Below are 17,979 nucleotides of genomic sequence, written 5' to 3'. Positions count from 1 at the left end.
GAGGGTCTTGAGGGGTTGTCCTGCTTCACAGATGGCTGTGAAATCCCCCAAGTAATTTACATTGCCCCATCTCAACATGTTTAGGGATGTGTAGTTTCCCAAGGCAAAATAACTCAGCTGATTTCAGCCAGGTCAGAGTGGGATGTGCTTCCAGTAGATGCTCAACTTACCCAGCCCAGCAGAGCTCCAGGCTGCTCTGGATCTTCTCTTCTGTTTTCCTGGATGGATGACATGGAAGTTTTCCCTTTCTCATTCAATCCAGTTTGACCAATTAGTTTTTGAATATTAATTCTCACCTCTGGTTCAGGAGTTCCTGCTCTTCATTTTTAGTATATCTGCCCAGTGTCTCAGATACTGAAAACTGTTTCCTTCAAGAGAAGTGGAAAAGAGTGTGTGGAGGAGGAGTGGGAGAGCAGGCAGCTTTTTTGGAGTGAAGCAATGGGAGGCAGGCAGATTTTAGCACAGGCTGACCCATAGCCCTCACAAGCCAGTGCCAGTGCCAGGGCTACTTGGGTATTGGATATCTCCTGAGCTGGATAGTCTGGGGGGGAAATTTCATGAGCCAGAGGGGTCACAGCCCCTCCAGTGTGTGCTGAGGATCCTGGGAGAGTTGCAATGTAAGTTCTGCTCCTCCTCTGCCTCCCCACATCACCCAGCTATGCCCTGCCAGCACCTCTCATCTGGATTTGCACATTCCAACAACATCTCTGAACAGAAAATGCCCGTGAAGTCCAAAGTTTCAGTAATGCATGCTATTAACATGTCATCCCTTTCCAGGGCTGTTGGATTTTCCATGTTAGCCCCCACGAGGAAGGGATGTTGTGACTGTGGGAGATGTTGGGCGAGGGGTTTAACTGGGTTTTGCCTCCAGTTGGATTTCACTCTACCACTGCAGAGGGGAAACAGAGGGTGGAAATCAGCCTTCAGGGTCCAGGTTAGTGGTGCTGATGGATGAGAAGGAAAGCTTCCAGGAACACATCTCCTTTACAGCTGTATCACTGCAGTACTAGTGATAGCACAGCCTGCCTTAGCACTGAGGCACTCATGAATGACTTGGCATTTTTTTGTGAGTAATGTAGAATTGTAGCTATTTCAAATTGTCCTGAGGTGCAGCTTGACATATAAATTCTTGGCCTATTTATTACCCTGTGTCTGAGTGTTCCCATAGGTATTATGGCATTAAACCATGGCTGAATTTAATATTGGGAGCTGCAGCATTTGTATTTTAGCTGTAGATCAGTGGCAGGTGATTTGGGCTGTGTGCACGGTGTGTTTGGCAAGCTCTAGCCAAGGGATCTGTTCTTCAGCAAGGATGTTTGAGGTGTAAGTTGTGTTCAACACCCTCTTTTTTTTACTTTTTTATTACATTTTCTTTTAAATGCTGCTGTTTCCTCCTTTGCTATTCTGTGTCATCACAAGCTCCTGCCAATATCTGTGCAGGGATATTATCCGTGCAAGTCCTCAGGGATTCACTACTATGTTGAGACAACATCACACCAATTTGGGTCCCCATCTACCTTCAAGCTGGGTTGGAGGAACTTGAGCTGCAAAGGCTGGGCCTGGGTAGTTTAACCCTTGCAAACAAATATTTGAATGCCTCCATGGATTTATCTGTGGTTTTTGCCAGCATGTATTTATGAACCCCTTGGTCACTGTAGTTTTTTGAGGCTCTGAAGCATGGTTGACCAAGTGTTGATTCTGCCCCTGAGGTCTCTACTCTTGTGGTTGCCATCATGTCAGGGTTGGGTCATCTCAAGTCAAATCCTGCAGTCTGTGGTGTGGTGTGGCAGCTCCTGGTCTGTCACAGGAAGTTTTTGGCCAGTCATGAACGTCTTTCATGTAAGTGGAAGGTGCAGCCAACTGCATGTGTTGCACATTGTCTTCTGCTCGTAGTGTGACTGCTGGTAAGCCTGCACATCTGGCCATAACCCACCATGGTTATGGTTTGGGCATCTAAAGCCACATGGGTGGTTACAAGTTATAACCAGCCAGTGCCAAGCTACCACAGGGCAAGCTAGCAGCCACTGTGTGTGAGGTCTTTCGTGAGCTGTGCCAGCCCACTGCCACGCTGTGGGCTCAGCGCTGCTGATGTGACCCCACCACCATCTGCCAGCAGGATGTTAGCTCCTGATTTTAATGAAGCCTTTCAGCAGAAACAAGCAGCTGCAACTGTATCTTGGGGTTAAACGGGGAGAAGTGATCTTGTATGTGCATTCTGTCTTTGCCACTGAGTGATCCCCCACAGACTACACCACTGGGTTTTGTCTTCTGCCATATGTTTTCCAATAATGTCGGAGAAAGTGAAGCACTGGGCATCTGCAGGCATTGTTGGGAACCCTCTGTGAAACATGCTAAAAAGACTTAAAAGGTATTAATTTAGGTCTAAGACTACCAGGAGTCTGTTTGTTAAGTTTCTGCGATTTTTTCATACCTCTATTTTCAGATTGCCTGTCTGGAATGCCAGCATTGGGCCCTTCCTCAGTCGCAGATTTGGGGCCACCTGATAATGAGATTTCTTTTGAGTAATAATTTTATTTTTTTGAGCCATTCAGGTTGTATCACCTCAGATCTCTGCTTTTGAAAAATCTCAGCTCAAATCTTTTGATGAGCTACTAAATAAAAAGACATGCACTAAAGGGATATTTATGTGAGAAAATGGCCTGACTTTCCCTTCTGCATAAAGAGAATCAGTGTGGGGATGTCAAAGCATTAAGCCTCAGTACATGCCACTTCTGCCTAAACCTCCTAAGGTAGTACTAAAGCTCTGATTAACGTGAAGTCCATGTCCAGATTTACCAGCTGAATTTACAATGGACTTCTAAACCTTAAACACTCTGAAAGTATTTTCCTTTCATCTCCTGGGCTTTGAGTGAGCTATTACCGTCTTCTCACCACATCATTAGCATCAGTGTTCTCACACTTGCAGTATTGGGGCTTGTTGTGTTTGTGTGTGTGATTTTTGGATGTGGAGCTGGCTGTTTGTTTTTTAAATCTCCCCCTCTTCTTTCCCCAGCCGGAGGAACTTACCAATGCCCTGGAGATCAGCAATATTGTCTTCACAAGCCTCTTTGCCCTGGAGATGCTGTTGAAAGTCCTTGTTTATGGTCCTTTTGGCTACATTAAGAATCCATACAACATCTTTGATGGGATCATTGTGGTGATTAGGTACAAACCTTGAGCTTTCTTTATGTGTGCTTCTCCTCATTTGGGTGTTTAATTAAACAGAAAGTAATGGAGAGTTGGCATAAATACATTCCTGTGACACTTTACACTTCTCTCTGTAATTAATTCACTTAGGCATGATTGCTAATACATATCTTGGGATTATTTTATGGTCATTTTAGAGAGAGGCTCAAGCAGGAAGCTATCAGTCTGATGTCCTGGGACAGTCTGGGATCCAAATGGCACTATTAAGTATCTCTGGTTTTTTGGCACATGCAAAGGCTATAAATGCCCCTGCAGCTGCAGTCGCTGATTTCCATGCATCTTTTTGACACTCAAGTAGGGCTCTGCTCTTTGCAAGCCTGGACAGAGTCCAGATCACTGTGGGCATTGGCATCATATCTCTGCCCACTTTCCGTCTCTCTTCTCTCTGAATTTCACCTTCCCTTCACCGCCTCTCCTCTCGGCCTTTACAATTAGGCTTTGTCTGTCATCTTACATTGACATTTTTTGTCCTCCTCAGCGTGTGGGAGATTGTGGGCCAGCAGGGCGGGGGGCTCTCGGTCCTGCGCACCTTTCGTCTCATGCGGGTGTTGAAGCTGGTCCGCTTCATGCCAGCGCTGCAACGCCAGCTCGTCGTCCTCATGAAGACCATGGACAATGTGGCCACCTTCTGCATGTTGCTGATGCTCTTCATCTTCATCTTTAGGTGAGTGTTTCCAGTTCTCTGTCCTGAGCTTGCTCTGGGTTTTTAGGTGGGATCCCATGGTGGGATGGGGAGGTGACAGAGTCTGTACCAGAATATGGCTGAGCTGAACGGTCCCAGGAGCAGCATTGCTGGCTGTGGTTTGCTGCCCTAAATTCTCTCAGTTAGCTAGATGAGATTTCTTTGCAAAATGGTTTACAAAGAAGATCTTTCAGGCTGGATGATTCCAAGACAGCAATCCCATTACTTACCATCTATCAGAAAGCTTGGTGATAAAAACATTGCCAAGAAGAGGATGATGTTCCTAAGGGAATGTCATGGCGGTGCTTGTGCTTTTTCATGGCCTCGTCTTCAGACGAGTAGAAATGTTAGAAACAGGGTTGGCATAGCCCTGTATTTTTAGATTTTGGTCTAGATTTTGAGAAGAGTCTTTCTCTTTCTACAGCCAGCTGTGGTGTTTGAGCAATGCAGGCACTGGGAAGGCTGAAGAGAGACAGTCTCTTCCAGGACATAATGTCCCTTCTTCCAGTGAGACTCTAAAACTGCCTTTTGCAGGCGTGGTGTTCAGTAGAGCTGTAAATAATTTGATTATTCAGGTTACTAGCAGAGAGCAGGGAAAAGCAGATTATTCTTTTAGTATCTATCCATAATGAAAGGTATTCTGTTCTTCTGTCAAAATTGAAAAAGCTGTTTCGAGTCTCCTGATATGTCTTATTCAGGCATTTCACAGAAACCCGTTTTGTCTTCCTAATTCAGTTGAAGTATATTTTGCTGAAAATGTGTCATTGCAAAACAGAAAGTCAAAACATTTTGTTTAGAAAATGTTGAAAGACAATGTTTTGACTTATAAAAAATGAAGCAGAAGAAAAATAAGGAGCAGACATACTTTTTGGTTGAAACTCCTTGACAGATTTGACCTAAATTTCCAACTGATTTGCGTGCTCTCAAGGCATGCTTTTCAGCGAACAAAGGATCCATCTTTTTAAAAAAAGCATAAAAAGGAATTGCTCAGGTGAAATCAGGAGAGAGTCACCCTGCTATATGATTACTGATTTGTGTGGTGGTCCTATTGTCAAGCCCCTGCTTCCTGTCATTTGCAGCATCCTGGGCATGCACCTCTTTGGTTGTAAGTTTGCTTCAGAGCGGGATGGTGACACTCTGCCCGACAGGAAGAACTTTGACTCCTTGCTCTGGGCCATCGTCACTGTTTTCCAGGTACAAAATGGAAAATACAGCAATTGATGGGCTTTTTGAGACTGCAAAGACTGGGGTTGTCTTCGAATGCATCCGAGAGAGCTTAGTGAAGCTCCATGCCATGGAAAGAAGATAACCCAAAATCACAAGTGCAGGTTTATGGGGGCTTTCAAACTGTTTTCCAGACTAAATCAGAACCCTGGTGAGGAGGGGCTGCCAAATCAGAAGGCTCTTGTGTTTGCAGGATATGGACTGGGTACTGAAAGTAAATGTAGAGGGAAGGGATGGAAAGGAAGTGAAAGTAAATGCAGAGGGAAGGGATGGAAAGGAGGTGAAAGTAAATGCAGAGGGAAGGGATGGAAAGGAGGTGAAAGTAAATGCAGAGGGAAGGGATGGAAAGGAGGTGAAAGTAAATGTAGAGGGAAGGGATGGAAAGGAGGTGAAAGTAAATGCAGAGGGAAGGGATGGAAAGGAGGTGAAAGTAAATGCAGAGGGAAGGGATGGAAAGGAGGCGGTCAGGACCACTTGTGGTATTTTGACAAATAATGGAATCTGGTTTAAAGCTGATATGTGCAAGTTTTTGTTCTAGCAGCTCTGGGCCCTTAACCCTGGGATCTCTGGAGGACTTTAAGTCATTCTGGCTGACCAAAGGAAAGGTCTGACCAGTGTGATGCTACCCTCCCTTATGGCTATTCCTGGATATGGGGGACAGGGCAGTTTGCACAAGGTCCTTACCTGTGGTTGGGAATCTCTGGTTCTCTCTCTTCCCTGGCTCAGAAGGGATTTATCCTCTTGTGGTTACAGCTACAGTGGAAACCCTAAAAGCAGGATGCATGTCTGGCCTATCCAGAGCATGGATACCCAGCATGCTATCCTCCAGTATCTCCGTAGTCCTGATACTCTTCCTCTGCAGATTTTGACACAGGAAGACTGGAACAAGGTCCTTTATAATGGCATGGCCTCCACCTCATCCTGGGCTGCTCTCTACTTCATCGCTCTTATGACATTTGGGAACTACGTTCTCTTTAACCTGCTGGTGGCCATCCTGGTAGAGGGTTTCCAGACAGAGGTAATGTCCTCATGCTTCTGCCTTTGCTTTCTTTTCCAGTTTTAGGACCTCCAGATCCTGGAATCTGATTTCTGAGGTGGACAGCAATACCTTGACAGAAGTGGTATGGGAAAAAAGTGGGGTAAAATATTAGGTCTTCTTATTTTTTTACTTTTTTTGTTTCCGTAGCCGTGGTGCAATTTAATACAGCAAACCGTCTAAATGAAGGGCTTAAATTAAAAGCATTGTTAGCATTAATGCAGTAGTGGGAATTGAGGTGTGAGTCAGGCACTGCAGATGGGATCACTGCTATGACAGTCTCTTTGAAACAGTTTTCACCGTGTTTGTCATCCAGATTAAAAGCCCCTCCTGAAAACTTACACAGGCTGGTAAGAGATTAGTGACATGATTATCTTTTTTCATGCATTCATGGAGCTCTTCCAGTTTCCAGCCCTGCAATGCCCTGCATATTTTAAAGTACACGATTTCTGGTCTCTGCCATCTGCTTCATCGCAATGGGAGCTTCCATGAGACATCCTGCATTGCTGGAGGCTTTGAGGGGGCATGTAGGCTTGAGCTCAACTTTTTTTTCCATCCTACTGCCAATCCAACTGTCCAGCTCGGTGTAGGTGTTCATGTCACGTGGTACCCCTCAGAGTGGGAGACCTGTGATGCTCACCTGCTCCTTGCAGTTTTCTAATTGTTCAAGAACACCCATAAGGCGAGGGGACGGTTATACCCTGTCCAGGGCATTGGTTGGACAGGTAAATACAATCTAAAACTCCTCACTAGGGTCTGCTTATATGGGCTGTACTTCTAGACGCTATCTCTGATTTTTTAAAGCATTCTGGGGTAAATGAATATTATCTGAGTTTTGTTGTGTGTGTGTTATAATATCCTGCACCCCTACGAACAAAACAGTTTTTATTATCATTACTATTTTTGAAGTTAAATTAATGGAGTTAAATTAATGGAGGGCATAGCAAGAAGAAATATACCAGGGCATAGCAAGAAGAAATTTTTTTTTTCTATCGTATCTCTCTCTCCATGATGGTACTTTTCTTTTTAAATTGTTATTGTTGTAGCTGTTTCTCTCTGTAAATGTCCCCCACCATTCAGTCAAAGGGACAATCACTGCTGGGCTCTCTCAAAGAGCAAAATGTTCCTTTGCTCAGTCTCTCAAATACCAAAAATGTTCCCTTGCCCGAGTGAGAAGAGGTGCAAAGCTCCTTGTCTGTTCCTGGTGACAGCTTTGAAACCCAAACTTTGTTCAATATGGCAAATTGATCTTTGAAGGTCAGCAGCACAGGAGATCACCCGGATCTCTGCACCCACTATGACAAGAGAAAAGGATACAGCCTTTAAATGCAGCAGCCCATTTGCCAGCTCCTGGCCCTTAAGGGAGGCTGACTCCTCTGCTCCTTGGCTGAGTCTGATTTACCATGCAGGAGCATGCTCCTGCTCCACCACTGCAGCATGCTTCTTCCTGGGCAGCAAATTATCCCTTGCCTTGTGGCCAGCTGTGCCATGATGCAACTCCCTGTAAAGTCATGTCCTGGCTTAATGTGTTGTGGTTTTATTCCAGTAATGATGTCCTTGAGGGTATGGTTCCCCTGGAGTCAGGGAAGTGCCTGCAGCACTCCTCAAATTTGGTCTTGGCTGTTTTCTGCAGCAGCGCTGCCCCATCAAGTGCCCCCATGTCTCCTCTGCCAGAGCAGTGCTGGGCTGGTCCAAGCCAGCTCCAGGATATCTGTGTAAGCTGAAATGTGCTTTAAGTGCTGTGTAAATCAGGGAGGAACCTTGGATTTGGGACAGCACCAGGACAGCCTGAAGCCAGTGATGCTCATGCCAGTATTGAGGCAAGCACGGGGACCAGGAACCAGTGCAGCCCCCAAAGACCAAACCCGGGTTGTCAGTCCTGCACAGCCCTGACAATTTTAACAAACACACACCATATTTCTATAATTTGTGACTCTGATTACATTGCTATTTTGTATCTCAGGCTTTGATGATAGCTAATAATCTTCCTTCCAAAACCTTGTTATTCTGAGTTCTCTACATTCATCCAGTAAGGTGTAATGGCACGAAGAGAGCCCTTGGCCCAACCCAGGTTTCCTGCAGCAGACTGGGAGCAAATGTCTCTGGAGGTCAGGCCCCAGGTCTGGCCTTGCTGGTTTATGTTTATTCAGCTTTGCTGGTGTGTGGCTTTGTGAACAGATCACATTCTGGTTTTTGCAAGCCAGCACAGAGAGGATCCTCTCCTAAGCAGAATTAATAGAGAGATCATCTCTCGCTGTAAACAAACCCCAGCGTCTACTGCCCGTGTCTGCACTTGACTCTTCTGAGTTGAGTTTGTTGGGTTTTTTTTTCCATTCTCCTTCAAATTTCTGGGCTGAAACACAATCCTGGGGCTGCTGCCTTTATCTCCCTGGTCCTTGAGTACCTTTCCTCAATCCACAAGCACGTCGTTAATTTTAGTGCATGGCTTTGCAGCCCCAGTTGCCAGGCAGCAGATGACTATAAGCAGCTGAAAAACTAAAAGGGCCTCTTCCAAACTTTAAATACAGAGCAATATATTTTGCAGGATTGAGGTGGAGGTTTTTTTTTTTTTCCCCATTTTTTCCTTTAATTTGGAATTAATTCCTTTAATTTGAAATGTTTCCTTTAACCAGCTTCTCTCATGCAAAAGGCACAGGCAGGACTTTTTGCCGTGTGGTTAATTTTTTCTGCACATACCCTGATTGAATTGGGCCCTGGTGTTGGTGCAGGGAAGGTGAGCAGGGGACTCTGTTTGATTGAGCTGCTAACTGGAAATTGCTGCGTGACCACTCTGGCGCCTGCCTTGGAGATTTCTCTCTGAAGCAAGGAATGACTCCTCTTAGTCAGGCATACAGCTCTTCTCCCGGGGGAATTCCTAATAGTGTTATCTCCAAGGTGTATTCTTCCATTGGTAATCCTCCCAGTTTGTGTCCTGTTGTTCCCATCTGTCCTCACTTGTGGGTTTGATCCTTTCTGTCCTTTGTGCCCTGCTCCCTCCCTGGCACCACAGGTCCCCCAGCCTCTCCATCCTTTTCTCTGCAGGATGCTACTTTCTCTCTGGAGGTAGCATCCTTGGGGAAATACAGATGTTCAACTTCTTCTGGGCTTTCACCAAAGGGAACAGTCCCTCCTCCTGCAGGGGAGATTTGGGATGGTGTTTTTCTTGCACCCCTTGCCTATTTAATTCCTATCAACTTCTGTGGGATTTTCCTTGTGAAAGGAAAATTTCCATCTTTTCCCTTTCAATGGCTTTTCCATGTCTCTGTTACAAGCAAAGACTTTAAGTTAAGTGTCCATCACATAGCAGGCAAGTCCTTAAACTGTTCATCCCAGCCTAGGCTGGGATGAGTTTGTAACTATTTAGCAACCAGAGGAAAGATCCATTGCCCTGTAGGCAAGAAATTCAGCTGGTGGGATGAACTGTGCCCAACTGCTTCAGCAGGGAACCTCTTGTTGCCCCATGGGACAGGACCAGGCACTGCCAAACTGCTGCAATGTGCTGAGGAATACTGGGAGAGCCACCCCTGAGCAAGGGGAAACACAACAAGGTGAAAAATGATGTCTGATTTCCAAATGGGCAGGGAAAGGCTGGCTTCTGGTGCTGTGAAATGTTGGGGTCATGGGTGTGGCAAAATTTCCCAGAATGGGGCTGTGTCCCCCATGGCTGCAGACCCCTGATTTAAACTGCTGATTCTAATGGATGTTTCCACTAACAGGACTGAACGTGGATCTGAACTCACAGCAGACTGTGTCTCTCCTGAAATTAGGTATTTCACCTGCAAGAGCACTGACATTATGTTAATCAAACATTTATTAAAAGCCTCCATTGCTGCTTAATGAAGGCGTAATAAATAAAGATGCTGTTAGAGAGCAGCAAAAAAAATAATGTTTTCAATACTTAGCTGGTGTTTCATTAGCACAATTATCACTTAGGAGCTGAAGCAAGCTCTGTTCTAAATACTTAATTTAAAGGGTGTAAGGCTGGTCCCTTCAAAGGGCTTCTTTCTACCTGAGATTCCACTCTCTCCCTGGGCTGAGTGGAATGGATCCAGTGCCTGGCTCTCCATTGTAGCCACACACTGCCCTCCTCCCCCTTCCCCTCTGCTTCCCTGCCTCTTCTCCTGTGTTTTTTGATTCCCCACTCAGTCCTGCTGTTGAAACTGAAAATTGAACCCCACCTTCCCCTTCCTCCCTCTTCCTTCCCCCCATTTCTCCTTCAGGAGATCTCCAAGCGAGAAGAAGCGAGTGGGCAGTTAAGCTGTATTCAGCTGCCTGTCGACTCGTCGGGGGTACGTACAGCACATCCCACCGCCACTGTGCTCATCTCTCTCGTGGTGCCTGGTCACACCCTGTGGTGCTGTTCTCATCATGGTAGCTGTCATTCTTTTGGGGTCTATTTGAGTGTTTCGGAAGTGTTTTTTCGTTTTTTTTGTTCCTTTTTTTCACCCTCATTGTTGAGTCAGCCCTGATTTTAAGTCCCTTCCTTCTCTGAGGGACCCAGGTAAATTAAGGTGGGTGCTTCAAAGTGGCTGATGTGGCTCTAGCCAACAGGTCTCACCGACCCCTTTCTGGTTTCCTGCCCTGGGGAAGGCTCCCCAGGAGACTGTCACAGCCTCTCCATGGCACAGTCACATCCCAGGGAGCTCCATGGGGATGTGGATGGTGATGCTGATTGCAGGGCATGCGTGCCGAGGCTCCCTCATGCAGGTGGGGAAGGATGCCTAGGAATGAAGGGACCTGGAATCAAACCTGTTTTGATAGGGGGGTGTGTGTGTGTGTGTGTGTGTGTGTGTGTTGATGTGTGTGTGGGAGTCCTGTGCTCTGCAGGACACGGTAGGACAGCAGCAGTTGCTCTGTGGAAATGCTGAGATTGCCAGCGCAATGCCACCTTACAGGATGTGAAATGGTTCTGTTCGGGTCCGAGGAAGCTGTGGATCTCTGAAGCACAGCACACCACAAACCTCACCCTTCTGCCAAACTCATCTCTCTTTTTGCCACTCACTTCCCTTTCTGTCTTTTCCAAGAAGCCTGGCTTTTTCCTCAGCCCAAAAGCCCTTTCCCCTTGTATCCCACTGTGTCAGTCCCTTTTGGTACAGGCTGGTTTAGTTGTACTGCCTGGTCCAGCTTGACATACCCTCATTTCCCAAAAGGATTTTAACTCCCTGTTCTCTCATAACCCCTTTTCTATCCAGAAAGGCAAACTGGGAGTGCAAGAACAGGTAACGGGCAGCAGCACCAGCTGCGAGATGTTTGCCTGCACTGTCCAGAGTCTGGCACGTGGTGTTTGGGAGGGGATGCTCACTGCCCTCCAGACATGGGGTTTGGTGCTAGGGAAGGGGGTGGGAAATCCCTACATAGCTCTGCTTTTCCCTCTTGACACACATCTCATTGTGCCCCCTTAAAACTTTCCTTAGGGTTGTTGAAGAGCACTACAGGAATAAAAAACATGTAAAATTCTTCCCAGTATTTATTTCTTTTTAATAACCCGTCAGGGAGAATGAGTAATTCTTGGCAGGCCTGCTGACAGGCTGAGCTGGGAGCCTCTGTGGGGAGCATACCTGGAGCCAGCTGGAGCCCCTGCTCACACAGAGACTGGATCTGACTCCAGCAAAGCTCAAGCCAGGCTGACTTTACTGCTCCCCCTTGCAAGGTGCATTCCTGACCTTCCCAGACTGCATCCTGCAGGAGGAGCTTCCCTGAAAACACAGAAGTCCTGAATCCTCAGGGGATTTTTGAGCCAACGCTTCATATCACACTCTCTTTTGCGTTAAAATATCTTTGAGTTTCCAGCCTGCCTGGAAAAAATATCTTTAATAGTTTAGTGACCACACACTAAATAGGGGGGAGTACTGGGGCTCATCCCTCTGGGGTTTGGCTTAATAATGAGGTATGGGGCACTGACCTGTGTTGGATTCATCTCTTCCTTCTGTCCCAGGCTGGGGTCCTTCTGAGATTTTACAGTCAATGGTTACCCTAGCACCAAACCTCAGCAGTGCTGGCCAGGGCTCCTGTGGGTGCAGCTTAGCCTTGGTGGGGTTTTCTGGGTCTCCTGGGCTCTCACTGCTGAAGTGAGGATCTGCTTGGCTTCTCCCATCCTAGCATCTTCCCCCACCTTCCCACCTCTTCTCCATTGTATTAGGGCTTGGTGCCCTTTGCCAGAGCAGTGGTTTCAGCTGTGAATCCTCCTCTTTTTGGATGGGTATCAGTCATTCTGGCGAGCACCTCTGCCCCCCTTAGGTGTATCCTAACTATACCACACCCTAAGTGCCTTTCTGCAGTGCCAATGGACAGAATCAGGGTCTGTGCCACAAGACGGAGCAAGAACCCAGGCACCACACAGACAACAATGATCAACATCATCTTCCTCTACCTGAGGATGGGTACCTGTCAGAAGAGGCAGGCCTTGCTTAGCCACCAACATTTGAAATGATACAGCAGAATTTAAACCTCCCAAATGATCCAGCATAAATCCCCAAAACTCCTGCTCCTCTTGTGTGTGGCAGCTGGGAGGGAAAGGGTCCCTCATGGCAGTCTGCCACCTGGATCCTCTCTGTGCTGATGGGGCGTCCATGGACATGTCACATTTTTCATGTTGGAAGTTTGGGGTCTGTTGGGCCCTTCCTGAACCCTGGATTGCTCCACCAAAGCATCACTAGAAAGAGCCACACCCAGAGAGTTTTAGGTGTATAAATTCAGAGAGATTAGTAGGATCATCTTTTGTCCTCAAATTGTTCACCAATATTGGTCCTTCCCTAACATCTGCCACATATGCAATTCCAGCAGCAAAAATTAAGCAATAGTTTGGTTTTTCTCTTGACCCCTTTCTGGGACCGTGCTTGGAGCCAGAGGCAATCCGTCTTCCTGATAGGAGGTTAATTAGTCTGTGGTATAAACCTGTGCATGCATCATTTTGTGGAAGGTGGTGTTGCATCGTGGTACCAAGATCAGTGGATCTGTAAGGTGTGGTGTTTGACACGGGAATCCATCTTTGCAGAGGGCTGTCCGTGCACTGTGGCCCCTCAGCCTCCTTGCTGAAGCCTTCTGTTTTGCTCCAGGGTGATGCTTCCAAGTCTGATTCCGAGGGGGATCTCTTCCCCCACAGCCTGGAAGAGGAGGGAGAACTTAAGAAAAACTTGTCAAATCCAGCCTGTGAGTAATAACCCTGGAAAAACAGGCCCTTCCACAGAAACCTTGCTTTGCTGTGAAAACAGTGTGTCCAAAAGGAAAAACCCCTCCTAGAGGGAATGCTGTAGTCCCAGTTGTGTCATACTTAACTTTGCAGCAGGCTTGGGGTGGGATTGCAGGATGCAGGCAGGGAGAGACATGATTGCATTTGAACTGTTAATTTCCCCATCAAGCCCGAGGTCTGGGCTTGTGGGGTGTCTCTGCTGGAGGAGTTTGGAGAAAGAGGATGGAGGGGTGGGCAGGAAGTTCCCAGGGCTGGAGCTGGGGGGTGTTAATTGGAGTTTGAGGGGGCAGCAGGTGACATTTTGGGTGTGCTGTCCTCTACCATTGATACCTGATCCCATTGATACGTGATCCCATGCCTGTTTGACATCCCCTTGCTGGGCTGAACAGCGCAACTCTCCAGAAGGGCTTTTTGGCCCACATCCCCCTGATGCTCAGAGCAGAGCCTTCCCTGCACAGCAGCTTTGCCTGCCCACGAGCAGGCTGTAGGTGTTCCCCTTTGAGGTGTGACGCCTAAAAACTCGCTTGTGTCTTCCAGTGACGGCCCTGAGCTACCAGCCGGAGCTGAAGAAGAGCCTGACGCCGCCGCTCATCATCCATACGGCAGCCACACCCATGCCCATGCCCAAGAGTGCCGCGTTCGGGGACGCGGCGCAGGGTTACGAGTCCCGCCGGGCCAGCGGTGTCTCCGTGGATCCTGTTGCCGCCCATGAGCTCAAGTCCCCGGTACTCGCATCACCTCCCCCCGCGGGTGTTCCGTGCGTCCGTGGGGGCTGTCCGTCCGTCCAGCCGCCCCCGCCGGCCTGGGGCGCCTGGCACAGATCTGATGCCCTCCCTGTCGCTGTCGTTCCCACAGCCCAGCACCCGCAGCTCCCCGCACAGTCCCTGGCGTGCCAGCAGCTCCTGGAACAGCCGCCGCTCCAGCTGGAACAGCATCGGCCGCGCCCCCAGCCTCAAGCGCCGGGGGCAGAGCGGCGAGCGCAGGTCCCTCCTGTCCGGGGAGGGCAAGGAGAGCTCCGAGGAAGGGGACAGCTCTGATGAGGAGCACTCCAGCCGGGCCGGCAGTTTCAATGGCTCTTTGCCTCACCGCATGGAGTCGCTGGAAACTAAAGGGTCCTTTGACCTCCAGGATACTCTGCAGGTGCCTTCCCTGTATCGGACCAGCAGTATGCACAGCACCAGAACGTCTGTCTCCGAGCACCAGGACTGCAATGGGAGGACCTCTCCAGGTCTGCTGCTGCACCAGCTCCACCTGGATGAGCCCCACCAGGATGGCGATGACGGTGATGATGAAGGTAGCATGGTAAGGAAGTGCCATGTGCTCATTTTGGGTCTTATGACCTGTCAAAACAAAGCTTGTCACTGTCTCAGGGGTGCATAGGTGGGTGCAAAAGATATTAGGTCTCACCATCTCCACCAGATCAGACAAGAGTCACCCAGAAGGTCTCTCAGCAGTGGATGATCTCAGAGATGGGATTGGTATCCAAGTATTACATGCAGTATCTGATGGCCCATGATGGAGGCATCAGGGCAAAACTGTCCAGATTCCGCTAAATCATGCAGAGTGAAGGCTATTTGAAATACATGCTTTTATGGGTTCATTTTTTGGTTTTTTTAGGTTTTTTTAAGCAAAACAGGTAATTCTCCCTGCTTTTTAAGTATTATTCAGTTTTCTGCCCCCACACAAGCAGCAGAAAACTTCTATAGGCAAAGACCTATATGCCACAGGGTGGCTTGGTCCCCCATTCCTATGGCAGCATTAGTGCCATGGAGATGGTGGTAATTTCAGAGGCTCTGCATTAATTTCCATCTGAAGAGGCATTTCACTGAAAAGAGTCTCTTTCACAGTCCCGAAAATTGTTATTTAGGAAATATAAGCGGAAAAGACTGCAAGTGCAGGGAAGGGATGAGGATTCCTTGTCCTTTTTTTCAGATGGATGTTGGTATCTTAAATGGAAAAAGGGGAATCTGACTGCTTTTACAAAGTTGTTTGCCTGACTGGCAGAATGGGGCTTGAGTTGGGCACAAGGGTGTCACAGTTCTGACTATCATGTGTGCATTGGGACCAGTTTTGGAGTGTTTTCTGCTTGTCCCAGGTTATCTCTTTGTTTGATTATACCTTGTTCCCAGATTTAAAGGTGTGATGGTCTGATGTGTCATCCCCAACATCCATCTGTTTCTTTTGGGGGAGTAGATGGGGTTTGGGTAGAGACATGATGGTAGCAGGGGCTGTTCTGAGACCAGGAAAGCTGCATTTGGACATGATTTTACTCTTTTTCACTGACTTTATTGAATGAAAATGGAATTGGGATCATGGGAAGGGATGTGAAAGGTGGCATTGACTCCAGAGTCCTCTGTTCCTTACAGGAGGAGAGGTAGCACTGGAAGAATGGAGTTGCTCAGCCATGAACCACCTTTGCAAAAAGCCATTATCCCATTACATCCCCAGCATGGATCCTCGGCCTGGGATTTTTACTCATTGTCTTAACCTGCTTTTTAACTTCCATAAAATAAATTGAATTTTTAAGAAAAGGAGCAGTAATTATTTTTGGAAAATTCCCCACTATTAGAAGTGTTGAAGAGACCATGCTCTTTATTGCTTGCTAGGGATTTTTTTTTCTCATGCTCCAATATCTGCTACTTTTCCAGCTCACCTGGTCCAATCATCCCACCAGCCCCTTCTTTTTCCCCCTCAGGATCAAAAGCCAACCTTCCCCCTAGTGCTGGGCATGGTGTGATGAGATGTGTCCCTCCTCTCCCAGCCAGTGCTGACAATGAACTGTTTAATAAGATTTTTAATTTGTATCATCTGCTTTTAGCATAAACCAAACATCATCCTCTGTGTACTGAGGTCTGGCCACGGAGGGTATAATCACCTTAATACCCTCCCATGTAATGGTCAGAAGCAAATGCCAAGGGGAAGAATTGACAGAATAAAGGAAATAAATTGTATCCTAGCCCATGGGATAGCCACAACTGGGATACCTGCAGCCAGCTGGTGCCTTTCCTATGCTCTGAAATATGTCTTCACTATAAATCACTAAACCAGATGGATAAGAAGATATTGCTTAGATTAGAAAAATTAGTCCCCAGGTTGCAGGGCTTCCCTCCTGACATTTGGGGAGAAACTCTGCTCCTAAATTAACCTTGACAAAGTTGGTGGGTGGGGAAATTGCATTTTAAATTGAAAAAATGAAATACAAAACCACCCATGAACCAAAGAAGAGAAGAACTTGACTATTTACTCAGATCAAAGTAATCCTAAATATGCCCTTCTACATCAAAGCTTTGCATCCCTCCTTGCTGCCTGGATTTGATTGTCTCTGTGCAGAAATTAAAGGAAGAACAAAGGCTTCATCTGGATTTCCCAGGCTACCCCTATATTAGTGCAGCTCTACTGCCTTTGATTAATTTCTTTATTTCTTCAATGATTTTCTTTATTCTGAATTTCCATCCCTCTGAGGAGCCAGAATCAGGCCCCTGACAGCTTCTCTCCCCAGAACTAGGAAACCAAGAGGCTGTTCTTTACTGCATCACTGCAGACAAGAGGTCTCTCACAGAGAGAGTGATCCACAGCTTTCTTGGGTTCACACGGCTGTGACCAGGATCAGGGATCTGCTGCCAAGTCTTTGTTGTTTCCAACTGCTGGATTTAGATACTTTTGGGTGCTTTCTACCCAAATTGCTCAGTGCTCACACCAGAAAAGAGGAGGAATATTGAATATGCAACCAATGTGTCCCCTCCTCTCCAAAACCTCACTGCATTTTACTATTGCAGCTCCTTTGCCTATTCCACTTTTTTCTCCGTGGTGTATGGTCCAGCCACTCCCAAACCCTCTCAGCCTGTCCCTGTTGCATATTAAAATTAAATAATCAGGTCTCAAGCATCTCTGTGCAGCTTTCAGCTTGCCTGGAGGTCCCCTGCTGCTCACAGAGCATTTTTCAGCAGTTCCCCCATCCTTACAATAAATCTTTTGTAAATCTAAGCCTCTCCCTTACTCTGAGGAGTGCATCAGTCATCTTTTATTGCCAACTGCTTTCATCCTAGCCTCAGAAGTGCATTAATATCTGAAATTCCTAAAAATAATAATAATTTTAAAAGCAGCTATTTATCAGCAGCTCTCATTGCTGTGGGATTGAGGGGCTTCATTCCCACTGCTGCCTGTTAGCACCCAGCATTTCACCACATCCTGGCTCCTGCTGCCTCTGGTGAGGGGTTTGAGTGGGCTTACCCAGGGAGATTTTGTCCAAGTCACTGGCAACTGAATTAAAGATTAGTTTTCTTCTCCTCCCACATCTTTGTTCATCCTGTCCAGGTGTGGTTTATGAACAAATAGATGTGATTTAAGCCACATAATTGATATATTATGTGCATAATGCAGGCTTGAACAGCAGTCAGCCCCATTGTCAGCACTTGGAGCCTGCCTCAACCTCGCTGGGAAAGCCTTGGAAGGGGCTGAGGCTGGAAACACTCTGGGTTTATTTCACAAATACCTTACTTTTGGCTCAAGTTAACTGACCTGTGCAGTTCCACTGGTGGAAATATGGAGTAATTCCTCTGAGTTTATGTTTCTGGGGATGTACTTCACCCTGCTTAGAGCAGCTGGACTGCAGCCCCAGTTGAGTCCTGATGCTCACCCTTT

The 17,979-nt window shown here is 47.1% G+C and overlaps 1 protein-coding gene across 6 annotated transcripts in view; it reads left to right on the top strand.

Moving 5' to 3' along the window:
- CACNA1G (calcium voltage-gated channel subunit alpha1 G) overlaps positions 1–17,979 on the top strand; it is a 141,258-nt gene that overhangs the window by 74,310 nt on the left and 48,969 nt on the right. For all 6 annotated transcript variants that reach the window (XM_050981292.1, XM_050981293.1, XM_050981289.1 and 3 more), the window contains exons 11-17: positions 3,014–3,165; positions 3,686–3,871; positions 4,969–5,083; positions 5,976–6,131; positions 13,205–13,298; positions 13,876–14,063; positions 14,194–14,640. In XM_050981292.1, coding sequence (XP_050837249.1) covers positions 3,014–3,165; positions 3,686–3,871; positions 4,969–5,083; positions 5,976–6,131; positions 13,205–13,298; positions 13,876–14,063; positions 14,194–14,640 — 1,338 coding nt within the window. The remainder of the gene's footprint in view (positions 1–3,013; positions 3,166–3,685; positions 3,872–4,968; positions 5,084–5,975; positions 6,132–13,204; positions 13,299–13,875; positions 14,064–14,193; positions 14,641–17,979) is intronic.

Source organism: Serinus canaria, chromosome 18 (genome assembly GCF_022539315.1).
Source record: "Serinus canaria isolate serCan28SL12 chromosome 18, serCan2020, whole genome shotgun sequence".
NCBI classification, from domain to species: domain Eukaryota; kingdom Metazoa; phylum Chordata; class Aves; order Passeriformes; family Fringillidae; genus Serinus; species Serinus canaria.
The sequence above is the reverse complement of the archived record's forward strand: the minus strand, read 5'-3'. Positions and strand labels throughout refer to the sequence as shown.